This window comes from Cryptomeria japonica, chromosome 1 (genome assembly GCF_030272615.1).
Source record: "Cryptomeria japonica chromosome 1, Sugi_1.0, whole genome shotgun sequence".
NCBI lineage: Eukaryota > Viridiplantae > Streptophyta > Pinopsida > Cupressales > Cupressaceae > Cryptomeria > Cryptomeria japonica.
In genome coordinates, this window is record NC_081405.1 from 54392179 (window position 1) to 54403104 (window position 10926).

A 10926-nucleotide genomic window follows, 5' to 3' on the forward strand; every position below is an offset into this window, starting at 1 on the left:
TTGCATAAGCTGGTAGAAGGGTTCTTAACAACTTGTTATATCCTTTTCTTCAATAGTTCAACCTGCACCTTTGATTTGATTGACAATCTCCTTTAGTCTTGTACTGTACTGGGTTATGTTCTCACCTTCATTCATCCTCATAGATTCAAGTTGTCCTCTTAGACTATCCACTTTTTCTCTTTGAACATGTTCATCTCCACCATACACAGATATGAGCTTGTCCCACATTACCTTTGCATCGTTGCAACCTTCTAGATCATTAAACTCTGAGTCGGTCAATGCAGATGTTATTTCAATCATTTCTTGGATATGTTCTTGCTTTGCCTTTATCTCTTCCATTTTCAATGGATAGGTGCTAGGTGTAATGAAATCATTCTTCAGATAATATACAACATATTCTCCAGCTCCTGATAGGTGCAGCTTCATCCTTTTCTACCAAGTAGAGAAACTTGACTTGTTTAGCTTCGGTACATCCCTCTTATACATCTTTGGATCTTTGCCTCAAGTACCTTTAAACTTTTCTTCCAGAGTCCAAAGCTCTAATACCAATTGATAGTTCTGATACTTAAAGTTAAGTACAAATGCCAAGCTAATAAGATGAGAGGGGGGGCTGAGTCATACAAACTTAATCTTCCATAAAAACAACAGATTCAACCTCAGTAACATATACTTCAGTAATACAACCAAAACTACTAAACATGCAAACTCATAAGCATATAAACATCATAACACTCATAACACTATATTTAACGTGGAAACCCAAGTAGGGAAAAACCACTATGGGATTTCAGACCCACTAAGAAATATACTCTTCTACAGTATGCTCGGTTAAAAGCAAATCCTATTAAAGATTACAAACACATTGCTAGATGTGACCTAGTTAAGGGCTTTCCCTTAGATCTAATAGGATCTTCACCTTGTTAGAAGTGACCCTGTTAAAGGATTTCAAGCACTCAATAAGAATGTCACCTTACTAGAGGATTTTACAAATAAGACTATTAAGTCCACTCAGTTAAGATATTTTCTGTCATTGTACAAAATAACAGTAATAAAAATCTATCTGCAACTTCACATCTAAAATGCTAAAGTAGATTTTTATTTCCTCAATACAATCTAGTCATAGGACTTATCTTGTCCATTTGCTGGGCTCTATACTCTGTTATTCAAAATAGGTGTTCAAGCTTATGTTCTCGGTAATCACTATGTAGCATCCCTGTGCATACACTTGCCCGCATAATTGTTTATCAATAGTTCCATATTTATAAACAATTTTCCAACCACTTAATCTCTTTGATCACATATCCCATGATCAATCATAGCCATTAGATCTTCAAACTTGACCAAGTTCAATGTATCCTTCGATCTGAAAACATTTTACCCTGCCTTGGAACTTGCATACATTTCTTGGAGCTTGTGCTAGGGTATTGCAGTTCAATCTGAGTTGTAGAACTTCTTGCCAATTTTCCTTTGCCATATATTCTTCAACAAACTTCATGCACGACATACCAATCATTTAATCAATTCTAGCTCATCAACTTCCTTCATTAAATAACGCTTTTATTCATTCAATGCATTCTATTATTACTCGGTTGCAACTTGGTAAATACTAAACTTCACTCGGTAGACATTCCTCCTTCATTAATCGATAGCGATAACCTTAGGGTTTACCGACTAGGTTCCTTAGGGTTTACCAACTAGGTTCTTTGCTCGGTAACATAGTATAGTATTAACCTTAAAATCAACAATATATGTAGGATATCAAAACAATCTAAACATCATAATCTCATCATTGTCTAACTCAGTAATAGTTGCCCATTGAATAACTTATCCCTCCCCTTATTCATCACATTCTTTCTATGTCTTTTACCGACATCTTTATACTCACCAAATCATACTTCTTAAGATATGGCAACATCATACTGAATTAGAAAATCAATTTCTTGACATCAATGACAAAATAATAATATTAAGACAGTAAACATCCTTAATCAGTTATATCCATAATCATCAACAACTTTCTCAATATCCTTATTGAAATGCCAACAATCTTTTATTGTCTGTTATAATGCCAACACATCCAAGTGCCAAGATGTGCCAAACAAGTCTCCCCCAATGGAAGAAATCCACAAATGATATATAAGTGAAGTTCTGAACAAAATAACCAAACCATAGATGAAAGTCCCCGTATGACTGATATCTCTATTAAGCTCTATTTTTCACATGTATATCTCTCCCCCTTTGACATCAATGCCATAAATATGACATAAGAATCAAAGAAAAACCATAGATCCTCTGAACCACACATCTGATTGCTCCCCTAGAGTAGTAGAACCAACTCATCAATTCAGAATCAATGATAGTTCTGATAATGCAAACCAGATTGATGTCAATCTGAAACACTCAACTCTCAACCGGAGGGGTAGAGACCCCCAATCTATCTCCAAAGTACTCAAATGATTCCTTGGGAAAATGTTCGGTGATGATATCTGCAATCGGCTCTTTAGTGTTCACATAAACCAATCTGAATTCATTTGCTTCCACCTTTTCCTTCAAAAATTTATACTTGATTGATAAGTGCTTCGTCTTAGAATGAAATACTGGATTATTTGATATATCAATAGTAGCAAAGTTATCACAATGAATAACTATTGGTTCATCACAATATACCCTTATATCCTTCAATATTTACTTCATCCATAGAACTTGTGTATAGCTAGTAGCAGCAACAACATACTTAGCTTCACCAGTAGATAAAGAAGTACATGACCATTTCTTGTTGATCCATGAAACAAGTTTATTTCCAAGAAAGAAAGCTCCATTGGATGTTCCTTTCTGGTTACCTATATCTCCTACCTAATCTGCATCTGTATATGCACATAGTATAAAGTCATCATAAACCATAAACAACACCTAAAAATCCTAGCTACTAGAGAAAGGATTCAACATAATCAATTCCTTCCTTCTCAAAATATCCTTTGCAAACCAATCTAGCCTTGTTCCTCACAACTTGTCCAACTTCATTCAATTTATTCCTAAAAACTCATTTAGGTTCAATAACATTCATATTTGATTTAATTCCTCTTCCATAGCCTTTATCTGACATTCATCCTTACATGCTTCAACTACTGATGCTGGTTCAATTAGAAAAAACTAAGCGTACCTCATCAACTACCAACCTTCTCCTTGTCCAATCATCTAATCTTCTGAATGATTCAACCTTGCATACCTAGGGGTCTACTGACTTTCTGCTTCTCTGCCCTGATCTTCAGTTACTGTTGAATTTTTTGATATTGTTGGGGTAACTGGTTCAACATTATGTTCCCGTATAGGTGTTATCAGTTCAATTATGATCATTTCCACTTTTGGTTCTCTCTCATAAGTTTTGATTTGACCTCTGTATGATAACCAAACCAGATCCAAGATCCAATCAAATCTTCGTCAGTTAACCTTCAAACTGACTTCACCAAAATTTGAAATAGGATTTCAGACCACTACGAGGGGCAATGCAAGATCTGTCATCAATTTTCCTCCCCCAAGGAGAATGCCTTAGTTATCAGATGAGTTTCCTATAGGTGTAGGAACATTCTACTATGTTGGTTGAGTAGCCGGGGTATATGCTTCACCTGGATGAACATCTAGGGTATTTGATTTTGTTGGTTGATCCTTAGACTTCCTAATCCACTTCTTCCCATGCTCCTTCCAAATACCATCAACTTTTTGCTTTCCCTTCTCATCAGATTTTTCATTTCTTACCTATAGGTTCTTGCTTCTGCAAAATTTAGCAATATGTCCTACTTTGTTGTATGCATAACAAGTGACATTGTTCTTCTAAATTGCCTTGTTGTAACCTTGACCATTCCTCGACCTACATTGATTAGCCATATGTCCAAACTTTCACATGCATGACATTTCACCTTTATTCTACAATTTGTTGTCCTATGACCATACTTTTTGCAATTGAAACACTGATTGATACCTAAATTATTATTCTAATTGACTCTATTTTTTCATTGACTTGCCATATGATTAAACTTATTGCAAACAAAGCATCTACCATTAAATTTATGTGCATTGGGTTGCCTTACCAATGACCACTGATTCTGATTGACTGGTGGATTCTCCTGATTGTTCTTCTGACCAAATGTATCATCCTTATTTGTAGTACTGGATCTTTCTCCATGCTCAAATCCAAGACCTCTAGTGTCTCCACTATCCCTTTGATTCTTCAATAACTCATCAAGCTTTGTAGAACTGACCTTGAACTTATCTTTATACTTTTTTGTAGCATCTATATCACCTCTTACGACTGCCATCATTCTTTCCAACTCTTTCTCATTGTTTTGTGATTGTACCAATTTAGTTCTCAATATATCATTTTCATGCACCAACCTAATGCATTCTTCAAATCTATCTTTCAGAGATTTGGCAATGTTTTCTTCACTCTTCTTCCGATCTTCAATCTCCTTGGACATTCTCATGGTTAGGGATTGCATTTCATTCTTCATGACACCATTTTCCTAACTCAACTTCATACATAGTTCCTTCAAAGCATTCTTCTCTCCATCATCCTAATTTTGTAATTGATCACAAAGTTCCTTCCTTTTAGCTTATGTAGATGAAAATCTCTCTTGTAGAGTAAATATGAATTCCTTCGCAAATCTTAGCTCATCTTAAAACTTCATGTTCTTCAACCTTTCAGCATCATAGTCCTCAAGTGCTACTTGAAGTTCCTTCCTCAAACTCATCTCCATAGATTCTAGATATAGGATCTTCCTCAAGCTGTTAGACTTACTCCAAGGCACCAGGCTCGAATATAAATTATTGGGATCCAATAACACTGAGAGGGGTGGCAGGGGTGAATCAGTGTTCTGCCAAAATGATTAATTTTAACCTTATTAGCACAACAACTCAACAACTGGTAAACATAAAGGAAGATAGCAATAAGTAATAATGCAACCACATAAATGAACACCATAACATCATAGATTTATAGGCGAAAAACCTCAATGAGGAAAAACCACGATAAGATTAGAGACCCACAATATATATCCACTGATGAGATGAATAAATAGTACAATAAGGGGCCTACACATGTAGGAAGGCCAATAGCCTAGAGCACACTGCTCATCACAAAAAGGAGCCTCACTGACTATAGAGAACATCAGACTACAATCCAGAATGAAGATTGAACTACTAGAATAGCATCTCCTATGCCTAACTATAGTTCTAGTTTAAGCTCAATATCAAAGGTCTTAAACCTCCTACATAAACCCAACTTGATCATATATGATTGACCAAATCCTCTACATATGATTACAACTTTATTCACACATAGATAATTCCATAACCCATGACCATATGCCACGATCTACAAAGAGATCTTACATTATATTTGTACCAACCCGAGACCTAAATAATTAGGTCGACCACCTAAAGGATAATACAATAAATCAGTTACATGAACCCACAAACCAATGATAATCCAAGTCAGCCTAAGACCGAAACAACATCAACCAAATAATAAATCCAACTGGTAACGCATCAAGAGAATTCACCAACATGTTATATAAACCGGTCCATAACCTAACAGAATAACATTAATTCTAAACCTTAAATAGGTCTCCATAAGCTAAATGCAACACCATCGATCAACTAGAACATGAACATGATAACTATTAACATCCCAAAAACCTTCTAGAAGTTGCACCAACACCACTGATTGAATCCATTAAAAGATCATCAACAAAACTCTATGAGTACAATCCTTATGGGTAACCAAGGGGCTTACTAGAACATATGATAGCTTCTAGATCACCAAATCCCAAACCAATTGAATGTGACACGCACCTGAATAACATGAATGACCGAACCAAACCAATTCCACCAATCAAAATATACCAGAGACAAATCTCTAGATCAACATCAATAACCAACCTCTCTATCGGAACCTACTGGACAACTAACCAAGCTAGTGTTGACATCAATGAAAAACATCAATGCAACACATAATCAATTTCTTCAAATTTCCAACAATAACAAAATGTTCTAGACCTGTTGGGGAATCGAGACAGACCTTTTCCAAACTCTACAAGGCTCTATGGCCAATACGATAGCACGAGTTTGAGACTACAATGTGGTTAGTGGACTACAACGCAATGCACTAGTGTCTAGGTCAGATAGAGTATAGAGATAGACAAAGACTTCTAGTTCATACGAATAAAATGCAAACTCAACGGATGCTAACTAAATAGACAAAATGCAATGTATAAAATGTTAACTATGAAAAAGAATAGCTAAATAGAAGAGAAAGTTAGAAATGAACTCACCAAGATTCTCATTGTGATGTTTACTTCCATAATATGATACTCAATCCTACAACATAATCCCTACATACAATTGGAAGATAACAATAACTCTATCTTGCATTTAATGGAAATGCAAGATAGAGTTAGATTACCACCCTAGTGTTTGGCAAGTGTTGGTATGCTTGGTAAACTTGGTAGCTTGACGATGCTGCAACAATGGTGGTGGTGTCTCCAAGAGCTTCAATTTCCAAGAGCAAGTATCCAATATGCCAAAAAGATCCTTTGGAAATGTCCCAAAACCAAGGATATAGGCTAAGGGACGAATTTGAATGTTGGTAATCGCGTAGGGGGCTATTACGATTCCTTCTTGGCGTGAGTCGTAACATCCCAACGACCACCTGCTGGCTAGCAGGTTGGCAGGACGGTAGCATGCCGCATAGACATCTCCATGCCATGCCTACATCCGTGAATCTATCAAATTAACAGAGTTGGTAATGCCTCCAGGGATGCTGACATGGACTTCTTCGGTGGACAAAAGGACAAGTTGGTGAACCTGTCCTCCAAGTAGCATGGGGGAGGCGTGACATGTCGCAATTGCCACTAAGGGTGATGACGCTGATATTTTTTACTCTACATAAGTAATTAAACTTTACACCATGTATTTTAGTAATATATTCTTCCAACAAGTAAGTTCACAAACAATATAAAAGTATAGTTATATACGCTTTCCATAATCCCCCACAATTTCTATTTTGTACAAGTGGAGATAGGCCTTGATAAAATTTAGCATGCTTCTTGGGGTCCTTGTGTACTATTGTAGGGTTAATTCTAAGGGATCGAATCCTCATGGATTTTTGGGTAACCGTAGCACTTTATAGTCTGTGGTCCCAAAAGGTATCCATAAGTGTAAATGAGAATATTAAAAAATAAATCTATGCAAAACAATAAGTTGTTATGTTGGATTAAAAAATTTAGAAGCAAATCATCTATTTTTATAGACAATGTCTAAGTCTAAGAGGTTTTATAACTCAATTGAATTTATATAATAAAAAAAACCTCTACAAATGGACCAACATTAGGTATCTTGTTATTTGGAACAATAGCCTTGATAATTTTGACTTTGATAAAACATCATGGGATTGGATATTGTGGCAAACTGCATTTCTTCTCACATCAACCATGATGCATTTCCCACCAAGATAAGCTTCAAATATAGGTCCACTTGATATTCAACAAAAAAAAAAAATTCTGCTATAATAATCTCTCCTCTCATTATCTAGAACAAATGACTACAATGGAAGGGTCAATATCATGAAAAATAATTCAAATCAAAGTAAAAATCTCCTTACAAACTTGAAAATGAACCATAAAAATACCTCATGATGCTATCGATTAGGAATAATAGCCAATATTCTCCTCATACCTATTTGTATCATGGATTACTCTTTACCACTTTGAATGATGTAACTTCACCAATAAGTTCAAGCCTTGACTTTTGATAAGAATGCAAACCTCGTTTCCTATTTTTATGGTTCTTATCCTAGAAAATATGAAACAAGTTTGATAACACTTATTATATAACAAAATATTACAATTTCAAATTATGTTTCTAATAAATCACATGACAAATCACAATTTAAATGGCTCAAATAATATAGATGTCGACAATGCCTCAAACTTTTTTCATCACCATCTTCATCATTTCTTTCCAAATATATCCAAGAGGAGAATCATTATCCTATGAGATAAATTTCAAATAATGCAAGGACAAAACACATACTCTTTATCCTTATTCAAAGAATCTAAAGAAAACATATTGCTTCCTCTCAAACACTTTTTTTTCTTGCTAAGACCCACTTTCTTCTTGATTGTTTGCCTGTGATGACATAACCATAAACATTTTCTTAAATCATCTAAGAAGAGAAATTTGAAATGTGTAAAGATAAAATGTATAATCTCTAGACTTATTTCAAACATTCGAAGAAAACATACTGCCTCTCCCAAACCTATGGTACCTTATTGAGGCTCACTACTTCCTTTTTGACCATCACCCTATGTTGCCACATGTAAATGTTAATGCTATATTGGATTTATATGCATGCAATCACTTAACTTAATTATTCAAATAACACATTTAAGAGTACAATTGAAAATTACAATATGATCCAATTTCTATCCCTCCTTCAACCTTAATAAATTTGGCCTTCTATCTTGCCTCTTTTTGCTACTATTATAAGATCATATTATAGCTTAAATCTATTTCTTTTCTTTCATAGGGAATTCTTCCTCTCCTAAGTCTATTCTACCTATTAAGGCCCATCACTTCCTTCTTGACCATCACTTTATGATGTCATGAGTTTTATGTACATCACCTTCATATACATGCATCTACTTAATTGAATTAATTAAACAAAACATTTCAGAATACAATTATAAATTATCATTTAATAGATAAAAATTTGATTCCATCTCTTTTATTCATTCTTTAAATTTTAGTGATAAATATTGCTCTTTCAAATTCTTTTTAAATATGTTTATCCCCTTTCCAAGAAAAGGAACTCGATAATGATGCTTAAGAAGCCAACTTAACACTCCAAGTAAATTACGTACATCATTAGAAAATTATGTCAAACCTTCTCATCTTGCGGGTGCATGTGATGTTTGAATCAAGTTTTGTACCATGTGAATTTTGTGTTGCCACGTTCTAAGAGTTTGATCTCCCATTAAATAAAAGCTATGGTGAATCCTTATCTCAACCCTAAAGCAGCCATGGATGATTAACTGAATACCAATCCTTGCCATCATCGAGCTGAAAAAAAAAGCTGTGCAGGGCTTACAATGTCTGGAAATCCTAAATCTGATGAAGCCCTGGCAAGAATGAACTATATAACCAAGAGAATGAAATCAATTGATGCCTTGGGAGCACTGAAACATATAATTGAATCTACACATAGGGAAAGAGCAACAGTTGCAGAGAGGTTGAGGAGGAACCGAATGAAACATTTCTGTGGGAAACTCGAATCTCTCATACCAACAACTCTTCCAAGGGTAACAATTCCAAAGCCATGTTTTCTAATTTTCTTCAAGCAAAGACCATCTGAGTTTTCTTTTGTTCTAATCTGATAATTGATGTAGACTGACAGAAGCGGCCTGCTGGAGAATGCTGGCACTTACATTAAAGAACTGCAAGACCAACTAAGCCAACTGAAGGGAAGGAGAGAGTGTCTTGAAGCAAAGCTACGTGAGAAAACAGTGAATAAAAGATTAGAGGTCACTAAGGTTGATGTGGAGGTTAAGGAAAGGGAATCTGTAATTATCATCAGTAGCATTAGAAAGCCGAAGCACTTTTGGAGGGTGATTCTGGAGGTTGAACATCACGGTCTAGATGTAAACATGTCACAGCTTTCTTCAAGCGACTTCTTTGTATACATCTACTTTCATGCCAGTTTCAGTGAGGTTATCAAGGAAGTCGACCCTGCTCAGCTACAGAATTCTCTGAAAACCAGACTGTTAGCTGTGTATTAGGGTTTCATAGCACATCGTTTCAGCCTATTCCAGGTTGTTAGATGAATATTAGGGTTATATTACCAAGGTTTCTGTTCAACACAGGTAATCGCTTGGGTGGTAGGAATAAGTCTTGTGAAGGCCCACATTGAAGTGATGGATGAGGAGGAGACCTCCACTAGAGCCAGTGTCACAAATAATTCAATGTCCTATGGCCAATAATGTTTGCAACAGTAGCTCATTGTTGGGTCATTGCTGAAAAAGAGCATCACGACATTATTATCGTACGTATGCATTCTCCTCGTTTAGTATACTTGCATATTTGATTTAAATAGTTATTTAAAAAGACAAGCTATTGCATTTACACATTCACTCAGATCTCTATTAGACTCTGCATCAGTAGAGATGCTGTAATACTTACAATGGATATATTGGTAGTTATTATGATCATAGTAAATCTTTGTGACAAAGCGATAGTTCATTTAGAGTAAAATATTTAATGATATAGTAAAAATGTATGGGCAAATAAGATCAATTTAGTCATTCAAAAATGATATATAACGAATATCGTATGGAAAGAGTTATGTCATATTTTTTAAGTTTTTATATCTATCAAAATTATTTTAAATTTAGTTTCTATTATTCTAATGTAACAAATCTTAAATAGAATAAATTAAACCCTCTGGTGTCTTTCTTGTAGATAAGTAGTAATCAATGTAATAATTGAAAATATTAAATATAAATTTAGTGAATATTATATTATGGATTTGAAGCAAACACAATGGAAAAAATTAATATATAATAAAAATTAATTATCAAATATCAAGAGTAAAGCATTTAATGATAGAGAAAATAATATAAAATCTATGGACAAACAAAATCAATCTAGTCATTCAAAATAACTCAAAATAAATTAAAACGTATAGTACGGTTCTTTTAGATAAATAGTAATCCATGAAATATTTGAATAGTGAACATGTAGTGAATATAATAATAAGGATTGAGAGAGAATACAATGGAAAAAATTAATATATAATCATTTTTTTCAAAAATGATAGAAAACTAATCTAATATGGAAAGAGCTACGTCATACTTTTTAAGATTTCATGTCCATCAA

The 10926-nt window shown here is 34.5% G+C and overlaps 1 protein-coding gene across 1 annotated transcript; it reads left to right on the forward strand.

Moving 5' to 3' along the window:
- The first annotated feature begins 8937 nt into the window (after positions 1-8937).
- Positions 8938-10225, forward strand: LOC131060296 (transcription factor bHLH130). The gene is made up of 2 exons (XM_057993471.2): positions 8938-9353; positions 9441-10225. Exons 1-2 carry the CDS (start codon positions 9144-9146, stop codon positions 9828-9830), a joined length of 600 nt encoding a protein of 199 aa, XP_057849454.2. The 5' UTR covers positions 8938-9143; the 3' UTR covers positions 9831-10225.
- Positions 10226-10926: the final 701 nt, after the last annotated feature.